At 37.6% G+C, this 18671-nt stretch overlaps 1 protein-coding gene across 1 annotated transcript; it reads left to right on the plus strand.

Moving 5' to 3' along the window:
- Positions 1-9515: 9515 nt before the first annotated feature.
- LOC308678852 (olfactory receptor-like protein DTMT) lies at positions 9516-10316 on the plus strand (the record flags this gene model as incomplete). Its single annotated transcript, XM_081346087.1, has 1 exon — positions 9516-10316. One exon carries the CDS (start codon positions 9516-9518, stop codon positions 10314-10316), a length of 801 nt encoding a protein of 266 aa, XP_081202213.1.
- Between the last annotated feature and the right edge of the window lie 8355 nt (positions 10317-18671).

Below are 18671 nucleotides of genomic sequence, written 5' to 3' on the forward strand. Positions count from 1 at the left end.
TAATTTGTAAACCTCAAAATTCAAGATTCAAGGGAATAATATTAAAAAGGCAATACAAGTGAATAATATAAAAAGAGCTGAAAAGACAATTGGTTAATTATACTTTAAGTTAGTAAACTTCAATTATAAGGATGAATAATAATTTAATTTTGACAATTCATTCTGACCACACAACCATCAGAAGAACTAATATTTCTTTTCCTGTCATATTCTACAATTATATTGCTGATGTATTTAATTGTACCCAATATATCCCCAGCATACAGGAGCTGTAATTTCAAATTACTATTTGGCATTTCTTTCCATTTTTACCAAAAAGGCAGGCTGTGAATTTATAAGGATACTAAAAGAAAATAATAATAGCATGTCATAAAAAGAGGTTGATAACATTTTCTTACTGAGTCTCATATTTAGAAAAAGAACCTCCACATTTTTATGAATACCCATTTGATATGATTCCATACCTGAAAATCCAATTCTGTGAATAGAAAATAATGCTGATATGGAAAAAAGGAAGGAAGGAAGGAAGGAAGGAAGGAAGGAAGGAAGGAAGGAAGGAAGGAAGGAAGGAAGGAAGGAAGGAAGGAAGGAAGGAAGGAAGGAAAGAAAGAAGGAAGGAAGGAAGGATTAGCTGGATAGTTAATAAAGGAATTTCATGGTACATTACTTAGACTTTTCTGACTTGTATGGTTGAATGCAGGATTTATTTATTCACATGAATGCACATTTTAAATATCAGTTTGTAAAAAGGAAAAGAGAAAGACATAGAGGGAGGAAGTTGGCAAAGATTTTATAGATGTATCCAGTGGTGGGAGTCAGCCAGTGGGATTTACACTAGTTCAGCGGAACCAGTAGCTAATTTTTTGTTGCCCAGGCACAGAATGGACTTCTGGAAGCGCCATCCACACAGAGAACTGGTTGTGGATATATCAATCAGAGAATTAGAACATTGGAGGAAATAGATGTCAAGTTTCTACAGCTGTATTTCTCTTATGATCACATATTTGGAAATTAAAGACAAATATATTATGATTTGCCATGGTTCTTTTATTACAGGGGCAATTATCTGAAAATACAGAATTAAAAAATAAGACATACATCAATGAATTCATTCTGTTTGGATTTGGAAACCAGAAAAGCCTACAATTTCCTCTCTTCCTAGCATTCTTCCTCATTTGCATAGGGACCATGGCTAGGAACCTACTAACTATTTTATTTATTTATTTATTTATTTATTTATTTATTTATTTATTTATTTATTAAATTTGTATACCGCCCTTCTCCCGAAGGACTCAGGGCAGCTTGTTTGAAAAGGTAGGTTTTGAGATCACGCCGGAAGGAGCGGAGGTCAGGCGCCATCCGGAGCTCGACCGGAAGATGGTTCCATAAATCCGGTGCGCTCACAGAGAACGCCCTCCCCCTGGGGGCCACTAGTCGGCATTCTTTGACCGGTGGCACCCTGAGGAGGCCCTCTCTGTGGGAGCGTACTGGGCGGAGGGAAGTTGACGCTGGCCGCAGGTGCTCCCCAAGGTATTCCGGACCCATGCCATGTAGGGCTTTGTAGGTCATTACCAACACCTTGAATCTCACCCGGAAGACAACTGGAAGCCAATGCAGCTCACAGAGCAGAGGTGTAACATGGGAGTGTCGGGAAACTCCCAACACAACTCTCGTGGCTGCATTCTGTACCAGCTGGAGCCTCCGAGTGGTCTTCAAGGGTAGCCCCATGTAGAGAGTGTTGCAGTAGTCCAGACGAGAGGTCACGAGTGCACAAGTGACCGTACATAAGGCATCCCGGTCTAGATAGGGCCGCAACTGGCGCACCAGGCGAACCTGGGCAAAGGCCCCCCTAGTCACAGCTACTATATGGTCTTCTAGAGAAAGCTGTGAATCTGGGAGGACTCCCAAGTTGCGAGCCCTATCTATGGGGGGTAATAACTCACCCCCCATAGAGAGAGATGGGATATCCTGAATATCCCGAAATGCCGGTACGCACAGCTAGTTACCCATGATGAACTTCTCCATACTTCAATGTACTTTTTTCTTGGGAACATTTCATGCTTGGAGATCTGCAGCAGCTCAAGCATCTTACCACAAATGCTATCTAACTTTATTACTAAAACCAAACAGATTTAATATAATGCTTGCTTTGTGCAACATTATTTGTGTGGTTCTTTCGTAAGTGTGGAATGTTATTTGTTATCTGCAATGTCCTATGATCGATATTTACTTATATGCAAACCTATCCATTATGTCACTATGATGAATGGCAAAATATGTCTCAGGCTAATCACGTGCTCTTGCAGTTTTGGATTTCTAGCAAATATCATTACATTGGTTATAATATCCAAGTTAGTTTTTTGTAATAATAGAATTGATCATTTTTTCTGTGATACTTTCCCAATTATTGAATTATTTTGTGGAGTTGTTGTTAGCTGCAAAGTCATGTCTGACCCATCCCGACCCTATGGACAATATTCCTCCAGGCCTTACTGCCCTCTACCATCTTCTGGAGTCCATTTAAGCTCACACCTACTGCTTCTGTGACTCCATCCAGACACCTCATTCTCTGTCGTCCCCTTCTTCTATTGCCCTCAATCTTTCCCAGCATTAGGCTCTTCTCCAGTGAGTCCTTCCTTCTCATTAGGTGGCCAAACTATTTGAGTTTTAGCTTCAGGATCTGGCCTTCTAAAGAGCAGTCAGGGTTGATCTCCTCTAGGAGTGACCGGTTTGATCACCTTGCAGTCCATGGGACTCGCAGGAGTCTTCTCCAGCACCATAGTTCAAAGGCCTCAATTCTTTGGTGCTCAGCCTTTTTTATGGTCCAGCTTTCACTGCCATACATTGCAACTGGGAAGACCATAGCCTTGACTATACGCACTTTTGTTGACAGGGTGATGTCTCTGCTTTTTAGTGTGCTGTCTAGATTTGCCATGGCTTTCCTCCCGAGGAGCAAGTGTCTTTTAATTTCTTGGCTACTGTCCACACCTGCAGTGATCTTGGAGCCAAGGAAAATAAAATCTGTCACTACCTCCATTTCTTCCCCATCTATTTGCCAGGAATTGAGAGGGCCAGATGCCATGATCTTGTTTTGCTTAATGTTAAGTTTCAACCCAGGTTTTGCACTCTCCTTCTTCACCCGCAACAAGAGGCTCTTTAGTTCTTCTTCACTTTTTGCCATTAGAGTGGTATCATCTGCATATCTTAGGTTGTTGATATTTCTCCCGGCAATCTTAATTCCAACTTTTGATTCATCTAGCCCTGGCTTTCTCATGATGTGCTCTGCATATAAGTTAAATAGGCAGGGTGACCGTATACAGCCTTGCCGGACTTCTTTCCCAATTTTCAACCAATCAGTGGTTCCGTGTCCAGTTCTCACTGTTGCTTCTTGGCCCACATATAGGTTTCTCAAGAGACAAATAAGATGGTCTGGTATGCCCATCACTTTAAGAACTTGTCACAGTTTGTTATGATCCACAGAATCAAAGGCTTTAGCATAGTCAATGAAGCAGAAGTAGATGTTTTTTCTGGAACTTTCTGGCTTTCTCCGTGATCCAGTGTATCTTGGCAATTTGATCTCTAGTTCCTGTACCTCTTCGAAATCCTGCCTGTACTTCTAGTAGTTCTCGATTCACATACTGCTGGAGTCTAGCTTGTAGGATTTTAAGCATAACTTTACTAGCATGAGAAAGGAGTGCAATGGTGTGATAGTTTGAACATTCTTTGGCACTGCCTTTCTTTGGAATTGGAATGTAAACTGATCATTTCCAATCCTGTGGCCACTGTTGAGTTTTCCAAATTTGCTGGCAAATTGAGTGTAGCACTTTTACTGCATTGTCTTTTAAGATTTTGAATAGCTCAGCTGGAATACTTGCACCTCCACTAGCTTTGTTGTTGCTCAGCTTTTCTAAGGCCCACTTCACTTCACATTCTAGGATGTCTGGCTAGAGGTCAGTGACCACCTCATTGTGATTATCAGGGATGTTAAGCTCATTCTTGTATAGTTCTTCTATGTAATTTTGCCACCTCTTCTTAATCCCTGCCATTTTGATCCTTTATCATGCCCATTTTTGCCTTAAACATTCCCTTCATCTCTTCAATTTTCTTGAAAAGATCTCTGGTCCTCCCTATTCTATTGTTTTCTTCTATTTCTTTGCACTGTTCATTTAAGAAGGCATTCTTATCTCTTCTAGCTGTTTTATGGAATTCTGCATTCAATTGGGCGTATCTTTCTTTTTTTTCCGTTGCCTTTCACTTCCCTCCTTTCCTCAGCTATTTGAAAAGCTTCCTCAGAAAGCCATTTTGCTTTCTTGTATTTCTTTTTTCTTTGGGATGGTTTTGGTTGCTATCTGTTGTACAATGTTGTGAAACTCTGCCCATAGTTCTTCAGGCACTCTGTCTATCAGATCTAATTCCTTAAATCTATTTGTCACCTCTACTGTACGTACCTGAGTGGCCTAGTGCTTTTCCCTACTTTTTTCAATTTAAGCCTAAACTTTGCAATGAGAAGCTCATGGTCTGAGCCACAGTCAGCTCCTGGTCTTGTTTTTTACTGACTGTATAGAGCTTCTCCATCTTTGGCTGCAGAGCATATAGTCAATCTGATTTCTGTGTTGACCGTCTGGTGATGTCCATGTTTTGAGCCGTCTCTTGGGTTGTTGGAAAAGAGTGTTTGCTATGACCATCATGTTCTCTTGACAAAATTCTATCAGCCTGTGCCCTGCTTCATTTTGTACTCCAGGGCCAAACTTGCCTGTTATTGCGCTTATCTTTTGGCTTCCTACTTTAGCATTCCAATCCCCCATGATGATAAGGACATCATTTTTTGGTGTTATCTCTATAAGGTGCTGTAGGGCTTCATAGAACCGGTCAATTTCATCCTCTTCTGCACTGGTGGTTGGGGCATAGACTTGGACTACTGTGATATTGAATGGTTTGCCTTGGATTCGAAATGAGATCATTCTGTCATTTTGTGGATTGTATCACAGTATTGCTTTTCCTACTCTTTTATTGACTATGAAGGCTACTCCATTTCTTTTGAGGGATTCTTGCCTGCAGTAGTATATCTGATGGTTATCTGAATTAAATTCACCCATTCCTGTCCATTTTAGTTTGCTGATATCTAAGATGTCGATGTTCAGTCTTGTCATCTCTTGTTTGACCACATCCAGCTTTCCTTGATTCATGGATCTTACATTCCAGGTTCCTATGGAGAAAAAAATCTTTACAGCATCGGACTTTCCTTTCACCACCAGACACATCCACAGCTGAGCGACCTTTCGGCTTTGGCCCAGTCACTTCATTCTTTCTGGCGCTACTAATACTAGCCCTCTGCTCTTCCCCAGTAGCATATTGGATGCCTTCCGACCTGAGGTGCTCATCTTCCAGCGTCATATCATTTTGCCTTTTTGTACTGTCCATAGGGTTTTCATGGCAAAGATACTGGAGTGGGTTGCCATTTCCTTCTCCAGTGGATCATGTTTTGTCAGAACTCTCTGCTATGACCTTTCCATCTTGGGTGGCCCTGCACGGCATAGCTCATAGCTTCATTGAATTGCACAAGCCCCTTCGCCACGACAAGGCAGTAATCCATGAAGGGGATTTTGTGGTGACACTCATGCCTTCAAAATGTTTCTTTATGTTTTATGCTCAATATCTACTTTCCCACCTTCCATATTAACCTTTACCTCTTACACTTTCATCATTGTAGCCACAATGAGAATGCCTTCTATGATAGGGAAACAAAAGGCATTTTCTACCTGTTCTTCTCATCTCTTGGTAGTTACTATTTTTATGGCACATTGATGAGTATATATGTGGTACCAAACACCAATAAACTGAATGGACTTCATACTGTTCTTTCTCTCTTTTATACTAGTTTGACTCCCATGCTTAATCCTATTATATATATATATATATATATATATATATATATATATATATATATATATATATATATATATATATATATATATATATATATATATATATATATCTCCTGAGAAATAAAGAGGTGAAAGATGTATTCAAGAAATGTATTTCATACCTGTTTCTTAAATACATGGAAAAAATCAGATATTAAAACATTTGATTGCATTCTTTTCTTGTAAAGATTTCAAGATGTGATTGCCATTTTATATTTATGATATTCTTTACAAAATAACTAAATATACATTATTATTTTGGTGTACCATACTGATTTTTGAGTATGACTCATTTTGTAAACTGTGCCAGTACATTAAATAAATTTAGAACTTTTATTGGCTTTATAATTACTAAAACAGGTAATTCAGATCCTTTTTTCCTCCAACAATATTTCTACTAGTCTTCCTTAGATAGGGGCAGAAATAGACATAGAAATATATCAAGATACCACTTTACAATGCCTTAGTAAGGCCACACTTGGAATACTGCATCCAGTTTTTGTCACCACAATGTAAAAAAGATGTTGAGACTCTAGAAAGGGTACAGAGAAGAGCAACAAAGATGATTAGAGGTCTGGAGGCTAAAACATATGAGGAATGGTTGTTGGAACTGGGTATGTCTAGTTTAATGAAGAGAAGGACGAGGGGGGACATGATAGCAGTGTTCCAATATCTCAGGGGCTGCCACAAGGAAGAGGAGGGAGTCAAGCTATTCTCCAAAGCACCTGAAGGCAGGACAAGAAGCACCTGAAGGCAGGACAAGATGGAAACTAATCAAGGAGAGAAGCAACCTAGAACTAAGGAGAAACTTCCTGACAGTAAGAGCAATTAATCAGTGGAACAACGTGCCTCCAAAAGATGTGAATGCTCCAACACTGGAAGTTTTTAAGAAGAGACTGGACAGCCATTTGTCTGAAATGGTATAGAGTTTCCTGCCTGAGCAGGGGGTTGGACTAGATGACCTCCAAGGTCCCTTACAGTTTCATTGTTGTTGTTGTTGTTGTTGTTGTTATTATAATAAGATAATAGAAGGAGATAATGAAAAGTCACAACAGATATTATATTGTTTCTATTATATAATAATGTACAATACAGTAGATTTTTATTATGTATATTAAACATGTAGTAATGTGTAAGTGTTAAGACACTGGAATAGAGAGGGGTAAGCTGGATGACTTGGGCTATTCACTCTCCCTCAGCTCTAGAATGGAAAATTGAAAAAGGCCTATGAAATACTCCTAACTAAATAACAACTTGTATTCCCTTTAACATTTATAATAACTTGATTTATTTGAAGATGCATTGTTCTTAGTACTGGCTGTTAAATTTATGAACTTGATCAGTGACCTTAATAAAACTGAATGAATGTATGCTTCTGATTGTTCTGTTTCTTAGAATAAATATATTTCATTCAAACATGAGTACCCATGTTTGGGTATTCAGACTGTTCACTGACAGTTTGCCCTTTCATGTTTGCATTGCAATGTTTTAAACAAGTCAAAGACAAAGTTTTTGCCAAATGTTTCATATTATTAGTTCCGTCACTCCACTCAGTGAACACATTCGTGTGCCTGTATTTGTTTTTAAGACAGCAGCATATCTACAAATCCATACATGCAGATTAGTTAGGGCTGTATGCTTATAAGACTGCATAAGTGTTTCATTCCCTCCCTCCCTCCCTCTCTCTCTCTCTCTCTCTCTCTCTCTCTCTCTCTCTCTCTCTCTCTCTCTCTCTCTCTCTCTCTCTCTCTCTCTCTCTCTCTGTGTGTGTGTGTGTAGGGACTGCCCTTCAAGAAATCCCTGTAATTCTAGGTGAAACAATCAATTCTAAATACTGTGCTAATTTTTTACAATAATGTGTACTTTTCTGAGAAAAAAAAATTGTTCTTTTTTGTAATGGCTTTTATTGCAAAGCATAGACAAAACCATGTAAGGCAGTACTGAGGATACTTTGTGGAGTTAAGATGTTCAAGAGATACCCAATCACACATTTCCTTCTTGAGTACTGCACCACAAGGGGGGCCAAACCTTCTCCCATATTAAGCTTTGAGCATGAAGAGCTCATAAGTTTTTGAGATAGAATAAAATATAGTGTTTTGCTCAAATACATCACTAATTACTCTTAGTTAGTGTTAATTGCTCCCTCTTCAGTAAATTTCCCCTGAGGACAGTTAATAGTAAATGTGTTAACCATAATGCCAAGGAAACTAGTACAAGATTTATAAATGAATCAGTATATATAAAACATACTTGTTTGGATCTATATTTCCAAATATTATGAAAGAGGAACCTAATTGGCCATTAAAGGTAACATGGTGATGCACAATTCTCAAATTTCAAATACCAATAATGGATGAGGTATTTTTGTTTTGCTTTATTTTTGCTAGAGCACTGCTCTGAATTAAATAAATGTTCTTAGTTTAGTCTAGTCAAATCAATGTCATAAATCTTAGGGTGAATAAGGTTAGAAGAATTTGAATAGTGGTTCTTGAAATTAAGGGTGAAATAAATCCCTGTATAAGCATGACTACATCATGAGTTTACTTTTTCTTCCTAATTCTGTGTTTAAAAAATGTAAGTGTGAATAACTGATTTTTTTTCAGAATTAGTAGAAACAATTATCCGTGAACCTTGAGAGTAAAATACTTAAAACAAAGCATAGATAGATGGATGGATGGATAGATAGATAGATAGATAGATAGATAGATAGATAGATAGATAGATAGATAGATAGATAGATAGATAGATAGATAGATAGACAGACAGACAGACAGACAGACAGACAGACAGACAGACAGACAGACAGACAGACAGGCCATTTTGCTGTAAATTTGAAAAAATACTAATCTTATAAAACTGAAAATAATTGCTTTTTTAAAAATAATGTAGACTACATCTTTATCTAATGACCAATATTAACTCTCCTTTCATATTTCATGATGTATTATTTTATATTCATTTATTCTATCTTATCTCAAAGGATTAATAACAAATATTATAAAACTTCATACATTTTCCTGATGCATTGTGAATCACATACTTATATTCTACAGAAATAGAAAAATATAGAAGTGGCCAGATACAAGAGAGAGAGAGAGAGAGAGAGAGAGAGAGAGAGAGAGAGAGAGAGAGAGAGAGAGAGAGAGAGAGAGAGAGAGAGAGAGAGATAATTGTTATATAGATCTATTTTGCTGGAAGTTTTAGAAAGAATTTTTCAGCTATCTTATTGATAGCATTTGTAGCTTCTTTACTGTATGTCTGCATTGGGATTAATGCAAATGAGTAATTTTTAAGTTGTAATAGCAAGCATTTTTAAAAGATTTTCAACATTTTATGAATGTTACAATAATGGAATTAGTACACTTGATGAAACAGGAGTCAGACTTCTATGTTTCTTTTTTTCATTAGCACATATTTTGAAATCAAATAAAAATGTCTATATGTTTGTTATTTTATTTTTCCCAGGAACAATTTATTACAGATTTAATAAATCAGACTTACAACAATGAATTCATTCTGCTGGGATTTGGAAACCATCCAATATTACATATTCCCCTCTATCTGCTCTTCTTCATCATCTATATGGGGACCATGGCTGGGAACCTACTTATTATTCTATTGATTGTCCTTGATCAACATCTCCACACTCCCATGTATGTCTTCCTTGGGAATCTGTCATGTTTGGAGACCTGCTGCAGCTCAAATATCTTACCACGGATGTTAACCAGCTTCCTTACTGGGAGCGACATGATTTCATTTAGGGCCTGCTTTGTACAACATTATTTCTTTGCTTCTTTGGGAGCTGTGGAGTGTTTCCTGTTATCTGCAATGTCCTATGATCGGTATTTAGCTATATGCAAACCACTCCATTATGTTACCATAATGAATGACAGAATGTGTTTCAGACTTACAGCCTTCTCCTGGATTAGTGGTTTTCTGGCAGCTTCAGTAACACAATTTACCATGTCTCAATCAGTTTTATGTGATAATAAAATAGATCATTTCTTTTGTGACACCTTCCCAATCATAGACCTGTTTTGTGGTGACACTCATGCCTTCAAAATGTTTCTTTATGTTTTATGCTCAATATTTACTTTCCCACCTTCCATATTAACCTTTACCTCTTACACTTTCATCATTATAGCCATAATGAGAATGCCTTCTACTTTAGGGAAAAAGAAGGCATTTTCCACCTGTTCTTCTCATCTCTTGGTAGTGACTATTTTTTATGGCATACTGATTAATATCTATGTAGTACCAAATGCCAATAAACTGAATGGACTTCGCAAAGTCTTATCTCTCTTTTATACTATCTTGACTCCAATGCTTAATCCTATCATCTATACCCTGAGAAATAAAGAAGTGAAGAATGCTTTGAGGAGGTTAAGTTAAAATGAAGATGCTGCTGTACCTGCTTCACCACTGTCTTGCTGTTGAGCAACCAAGCCAGCCTACTTGTTAACCACTCCCAGGAATTTGATGCTGGTAACCATCTCCACAGATGAATCCTTAACACAGAGAGAAGTGTGGCTGTGCCTGTCTTTTGTGAAATTGACAATGATCTCTTTGTTTTTTTCAGTATTTAAAACTAGGCTGTTTTCCTTACACCAGTTCACCAAACCCTCAACCTCCTTGCAGTAAGCACCCTCATTGTCATCATAAATAAGGCCCACTACTGTTGTATCATCTGTGAACTTCACAATATGGTGGAAAACCTAGCACTACAGTCATGGGTCAACAAGGTGAACAGCAACAGACTTAGGACGCAGCCCTGAGGAGAACTTGTGCACAAGAAAATGTTGTTAGAAATGTTTGTTCCAGCTTGCACATATTGGGGCCTTTTAGTAAGAAAATCAAGAATCCAGTTACACAAAGGAGTGTTTAAGCCTGTAATAGGCCCAGTTTGTCTACTAGATCCTGGGGAATGATTGTGTTAAATTCCAAACTGAAGTCGGCATTTATTTATAGCTGTCTTTGCAACATGTTCTAATCTCTCTTTCTATAACATTTGATCTTTTTATGTGATATATCTCCTCCCTTTTAGATATTTATCATATTTATTTCAGGGGCAGGTTTCTTCCTTTGTGCTTTGTCCCATAATAAAATAAAATAAAACATGAGAATCAATTTGTGAATTTGTAGGTGCTACAACAACTTCTTTGATATCACTGGGAAAGAGACTTCAAGTTGGAATGGGGATGTTCCCCATTCTGTACTGGTTCTAACATATTCAAAACTGCATCCACCTCATTGCCGGCAATGGAAAAAAAGTTGTGATATGTCATGACATGTCATGTGACATTGTGAGTTTGACACCTCTGCTTTAGATTGTCTGTGGGAATTGCAGTAGTATTTCTTCTATACTGTAGATATATAGGGGTGGGGGAATGGATGAATAGCTTCACTGTTGAATTGTCTAACAAGGGATGCACTGTGGTTCAGTTATCTCCTCATAAAAATGGTATACATTGTGTATTTGCAATGATTGCAGGATCCATGATCACATGATCATGGATCATCTTGATCATCTTTACAGCTGGTTTCCTATGAGCAAAATAAATGGGGAAGCCAGAAATCAGTTGCAGATCAGGGGCATGTGACATTGCACTTAATGACTGCGAATAAGCTGAATTTGTAAAAATGCCGCTTGGGGGGCGGGGCGAAAGCCCTAATAAGCAGGCATATACATAGAATGAAGGCTATTGCTAAGCACATTGATTTGTGCTTCTTAGATTGTAAGCCGCCCTGAGTCTTCGGAGAAGGGCGGGATATAAATGGGATTAAAAAAAATGATTTTCTAATAATCCCAGTCAAAACTGAAGGTTAGACATATTCACATAATATTTCACTTTATGACTGTCACACTTAGTGACAAACTTGCCAGTCCTAATTGCAGTTGGTATTTACTATCCACATTCAAATTTACATTTATCTCCCTGCCATGTGACTTATATGGTTATATTTGCATTGATGATACAGGCTGCCACATAGATCTTCTCTACACATTTCAGCAACAAATATCTTGCAGGTTTACTATACAACCTTGCATTTTGGTAATGTATTATTTTATTTAAAATGTATAGAAATAGGTTGTTGTCAACAATAAGCTAATAAAGAAATATTTTTTATGAAATATGAGATAACCGCATGATGAAAACAAGTGACAAAGGACAGCAAAAGAATGAAAAGAAGATAGGATCTAGTTTAATTAATTTGTCTTATCAAATGATCTTTGCAATTAAGTCCAGGTTTCATAATTATATTGTAGCATTTTTGAAAAAAGATGCAACCCAGTAGTTCTGCACCAGAGAAAAAAATACCAAAGACTTCTACAGCAACCATGTATTCCCTTTGGTGCTCAAGTAAGTGGGAACAAAGGGGTCCCAAACACTACAAAACACCAACAAGATGCATGTAATAATTTTGGCCTCATTAAAGCTCTCAGACAAGTTCCTTGCAAATAATATAATAAAACTAACAAAAGCTAAGACATCCCTTATACCAGGCATGTCAAACTGCTGGCTCATGGGCTGGATGGGTCATGCCAAAACTGCACCTACCTCATTGCTGGCAATGGGGGAAAAGTCACCATATGTTGTGTGAGGTTATATGACTTGCGAGTTTCACATGCCTGCCATTTCCCTGAAAATAAGACCTACCCTGATTTTTAGGGGTGGGCCTAATATAAGCCCTACCCCCAAAATAAGCCCTAGTTAGAACCCTGCTCATTCCATGGCACCTTGCTACCACAATGGGGCAACAAAGCGCGTGTAGCACTGCTGCCACCACAAAGAGGCAAAGCAGGTGGGGGAGGGTGTGGAGCTGTCCCATGCACCCCACGCCCACTTACTTCAGGGCATCCCTAGCCAGGCCATTCCTTGCTTGATGGCTTTCTCTTTCACTCCCCTCCCAAGCCAAACTGCCATGACTGGACCCTTTCTGCCATTTCGGAGTCAGGGGGAAGTGATGGCAATAGGGTCCACTGCTGCTGTGCACAGCTGGAGGCACTTTAATAAACAGATCATTTGTAAACAGGTGCACACTGAAAAATAAATATTCTTCTAAGGTGTTTTTTTTTTAATGAAATTGAAGATCTTTCTTTCCCTAGACTTCCTCATGCTGCTTTTTCCCTAGTGATCTGTATATGCCTGGGGAGTAAAGGAAACTTTCTTCCTACTCTGATAAAAATACTCTCACAAAACGCAATTATACAATTACATTTAAAAAATCCAAACAGTCATACAAACATAACATTAGTAAGAAAGCTATGAAAGAAATATAACATTAAGGCATTAGGACTGAATCTCTGTTCAAGTTTCCATCACATCAGAGACAGTGGTAACAACTTTATTTATAGATGTTTTGGTAACATATTCAGTTTCTATAATATTCGATCATTTTTATGGGATATATTTCCTTCATTTTAGACATTTATCATGCCTATTTGAGGTACAAGTTTCTTTTCTTTGTGCTTTGTCTCATAATCAAATCAAATCAATTTAAATGTGAGAATGAATTTATATTTTGTGTGTTTATAAGTACAGCCAAAAGTTCTCACATATCACAGAGAAAGAGATTTTAAGTTGGAAATAAAGATATCCAGCTTTCTTCATTGTGTCTAACATATGCATAAATAATTTTTAAAAATTCATTTCTTTTGTGATGGATGTATTTTTTTCTCTCCACTTCATTCCATTAAAGAAACAGTGACATAATTGCAAATACCGGGAACATTGTGAGGTTAGGACAAAGCAGTATAAGTGAAAACACTCTAAGCTGAATGAGTTCTGAAGAAATTCTGTCTCAGCTTTAGATGATCACCTTTCTACATTTGTCATGACTATTCCATTGAAGGTACATAGCTCTTTTGTTCCCTATTAAAAATTGTGTATCTGAAGACCCAAGGTATTACTAAATGATATTAAAAATTAAATGAAAAAGAAATCAAGTCATACTTTAAGTGAGAAAATTCTAAAAAACTGAATTTATTTGAGTCATGTGTGTTTATAGTAAAAAATCATGTGTTCCTTCATAATAGCCATTGCCTTTTGTTATTCAAAATGTAGATTTGATTTCTATTTTTAAAAAATACAATGGTAGTTGAGACCAATCTGTCAATATACAGTAAAAATAAAAGTACCTAGTTGGCTCTGTCAAATAATATTTTATTATTTTAGAAAAAAAATATTTTAAGGGAGGAAAACCAATAACACTAATGATATTGAAGAGGTAGTGGAAGTGGATTTTTCCCATTTTCATACATGTTTTAAATCAAAGAGAAAGATGACAATATGATTTGCCATGTTACTTTTTCCAGGGACAGTTATTGGAAACTACTGAAATGACAAATCAGACATTCAATGATGAATTCATTCTGCTTGGATTTGGAAACCATCAGATACTACATATTCCTGTCTACTTGCCCTTCTTCCTCATCTACATGGGGACCATGGCTGGGAACCTATTTATTATTCTATTGGTTGTTTTTGATCAACACCTCCACATTCCCATGTATTTTTTCCTTGGGAACCTTTCATGCTTGGAGGCCTGTAGCAGTTCAAACATCTTACCACAAATGCTATTCAACTTACTTACTGGAAGTAAACTGATTTCTTACACTACTTGCTTTGTGCAACATTATTTTTTTGGTTCTTTTGTATCTGTGGAATGTTACCTGTTGTCTGCAATGTCGTATGATCGGTATTTAGCTATATGCAAACCACTACATTATAGCATCATGATGAATGGCAGAATGTGTTTGAAACTGATAGCCTATTCTTGGATTAGTGGTTTTTTAGCAAACACTATTACACTGATTATCATATCCAAATTACTTTTCTGCAATAATAGAATTGATCATTTCTTTTGTGACACCTTCCCAATTATAGAATTATTTTGTGGGGACACATATGCTTTAAAAGTTTTTCTTTATGTTTTAAGCTCAGTATTTACTTTCCCACCATCTATATTAACTCTAACATCTTACACATTTATCATTGTAGCCATAATGAGAATGCCTTCCACTGTAGGAAAACAAAAGGCATTTTCCACCTGTTCGTCTCATCTCTTGGTAGTGACTATTTTTTATGGGACTCTGATGAGTATCTATGTAGTACCTAACACTAACAAACTGAATGGGCTTCATAAAGTATTCTCTGTGATCTACACCATAATAACCCCCATGCTTAATCCTATTATATACAGTTTAAGAAATAGAGAAGTAAAAGATTCTTTGAGAAGACTATTTTACATTTTGTTCAAGTTTAGAAAAATATAAAAAGAGTCAAAGTATGTTCCTCTTATATTCTTAAATGAAATACTTTATTTTTTCCTTATAGTTTAGATAATATTTCATTCATTGATTGTTCTATCTTCAAAATCAGTTCTGTAGATACATATTTAATCAGAAAACAAAAACTGCTTAATTTTATGTGCATTGAAATATTATATGTATTGTTTTTAGCTAAGATAAATTAAAAAGTTATGAGCATCACACGGGGTTTTCAGGTTATGTGAAGTTTTACAAATTTATTGATATTGTTTGGCCAAATATTAGAATTAATCCAGCAAATGTTATTAAAAGGCATAATAAAGCTCTAAGTTTATTTATTCAAAAAAATTGTTAATTAAGAAAAAGTTCTAAATTTTGGCTCCCATAGACTAATGCAGCTATCCTCCTACAAGTCTAAAATAAGTCTATAATTGTCTTGTTGATAGTTTTGGTCTGAGGTCATTAGACAATCTTTTTTTTCCTTTATGATTGTTGGGTTTATGTGTTGAAAAGAATGAAGTTCTAAAACCCTCAACTTAAGAAATAAAGATTATTCTGAGGACAACATGGAAAAATAGTTAGGAAACTGTAGCATAAACACTGAGGGTTAGGAGTAATGTTTCAGTATAGTCAACCATGGAATTGGAAGTGGTTCTCTTCCTTGCTCTGAGGCAGTTTCCAGTCAAAATACAACCATCATCAAAAAAAAAACAACACAAAAAAACAAGCCTCTTTGTTTACAGGTCAGGATGACCTAATGAATTCCAGTCATCCTGCAATAGATAAGTCTCTGTATATAGAGTTTCATTCATCAGGCAATATATATATATATGCATACAATATATGTGGGATCCATTGAGGATTTCCCAAGAGGAAGAACCTATAATTTTAGGATGATAATAACTCTGTATAACCACTTCCCTCCCAACTTCTAAAGAAAACATGTTTAACAGATTTAAATTTTTACTCTGTTCCACAGTAGATTTGCACAAATCATATTACAGATTATAGACCACATTCAATTCTAGTAATTTTGGTGTAGATTCCTTTTGTATTTTTGTGCCTTTCTCCAGATGTTTGCTTTTAAACACCTTCAGCATTTTAGATTTAGATTTGATAAAATACTAATCTACACTTTTTTTATTTGTGTCCTAAAATACTACAAACTAGACTTCTATATCTCCTTTTGAGATTACTAAATTATTTTTCATGATTTTTTTAAATGGCTGGGGAAGATTTAATTCCAAAGGAATTATTGAAAATGAATGTAGTATTGGGAGCTAATATTGGACAACAGCATAATACACATAGACATCAGAAATGCTATGAATAAATCTAACAGTTTCCCATTGTATTAAAAGTATATGAAAGAAACCCAGCAAATTAATACTCAATCTGCCAAATTTCATAACATGTTTTGTGGTGGTTACCTGTAACAGAAACTTGTAGATTGGATGTGGTAATAATAACATTTTGGCAGAAGAATAAACAGTGCAAAGATAGGTCAGCTTTACACTTTTGCCATTTAGCTGAAATATATATCACTTAACCTCAGAGAAAATGTTATGTTTCATTCATAGATATGAACATATCATTTGATTCAGTTTCTAGGAATTGTTACCCATCGCCCAGTACGCTCACACAGAGAAGGCCTCCTCAGGGTACCGTCAGCTAGACAATGTCAGCTGGCGACCCCCAGGGGGAGGGCCTTCTCTGTGGGAACGCCAGTCCTGTGGAACCAGCTCCCCCATGAGCTTCGGATGGCCCAAGATCTCCAGTCCTTTCGCCGTGGCCTCAAAACACTCCTTTTCCACCTGGCTGACCTGGACTGATTTTAATTATGTTTTTAATTTTTTAACTCTAATTTTTAATTCATTTTACTTTTAATTTATTGTACAGAGGCCTTTAATTTTAATTTTATCTTAACTTCTGTATTTATTGTATGTTATTGTTGTTAGCCGCCCTGAGTCCTTCGGGAGATAGGGCGGCATATAAGTCCCAATAATAACAATAATAAATAAATAAATACTTAATTGACTGGAACCTCTTTACTCTATTCTAATTATGAAACTACACAGAACAACATAGTTCCAGTTAGATATAATATTCTGAAGAACATCTGCTTAACTTTCTCACTCATGTTCATTAAAAAAAGTGAAACAGAACTACATTTCAACACAGGTATAACTACATAAATTCTCTTGTTAGAGTCCTGTCATAGAGTTGCATTTTCTCTCTGGCCAATAAAACTATTTGGTGTTTACTGATACATGATACAGAATACAGAAACATTGAGATGGAAGCGACTTTGGTGGTCTTCTAATCCAACCCCCTGCTCAAGCCAGAGACCCTAAATAGCCATTCTGGACAAATGGCTGTTCAATCTTTTCTTAAATTGCTAGTGATGGAGTATCCATAACTTCTGGAGGCAAGCCATTCCACTGGTTAATTGTCACTGGGGAAGGAAATTTCTCCTTGATTCTAGGTTGGGTCTCTCCTAGATAAATTTCCATCTATTATTTTTTGTCCTGCCCTTAAGTGCTCTGGAGAACACATCTCTGGAGGGCTAGGGACAGGGGTTGCTCCTCTGTCCTGGTCCTATTAGATCTCTCAGCGGCGTTCGATACCATCGACCATGGTATCCTACTGCGGTGTCTCAGGGGGCTGGGAGTGGGAGGCACCGTTCTACGGTGGTTCTCCTCCTACCTCCAGGGTCGCTCGCAGTCGGTGTTGACAGGAGGGCAGAGATCCGCCCCGAGGTCTCTCATTTGTGGAGTTCCTCAGGGGTCGGTTCTCTCGCCTCTCCTGTTCAACATCTATATGAAGCCGCTGGGCGAGATCATTCGTGGTTTTGGGGTGGGGTATCATCAGTACGCTGATGATACCCAACTTTTTCTTTCCACCCCGAACCAACCCAGTGATGCCCTCTCCGTGATGTCCCGGTGCCTGGAGGCGGTTCGGGTCTGGATGGGGAGAAACAGGCTCCGTCTCAATCCCGCCAAGACTGAGTGGCTGTGCATATCAGCATCTCGGGTTAACCAAGTTATTCCATCCTTAATGATGGGGGGTGAGGTGTTACCCCCCCGTCGATAGGGCTCGCAACTTGGGCGTACTCCTGGATTCACGGCTCAATTTTGAAGACCATATTGGAGCCGTGACCAGGGGGGCTTTTGCTCAGGTTCGCCTGGTGCGCCAGTTGCGTCCCTATCTGGACCGAGACGCCCTACGCACAGTTACTCACGCGCTTGTGACCTCCCGTTTGGACTACTGTAATGCTCTTTACATGGGGCTGCCCTTGAAGACCACTCGGAGGCTTCAACTGGTGCAGAATGCGGCCGCGTGAGTTGTAATGGGGGTTTCCCGATACTCCCATGTAACACCTCTACTCCGTGAGCTGCATTGGCTTCCGGTTGCCCTCCGGGTGAAATTCAAGGTGCTGGTTATCACCTATAAAGCCCTACATGGCCTGGGTCCGG

Source organism: Vipera berus (assembly GCF_964194415.1).
Source record: "Vipera berus genome assembly, chromosome: Z".
Lineage (NCBI taxonomy): Eukaryota > Metazoa > Chordata > Lepidosauria > Squamata > Viperidae > Vipera > Vipera berus.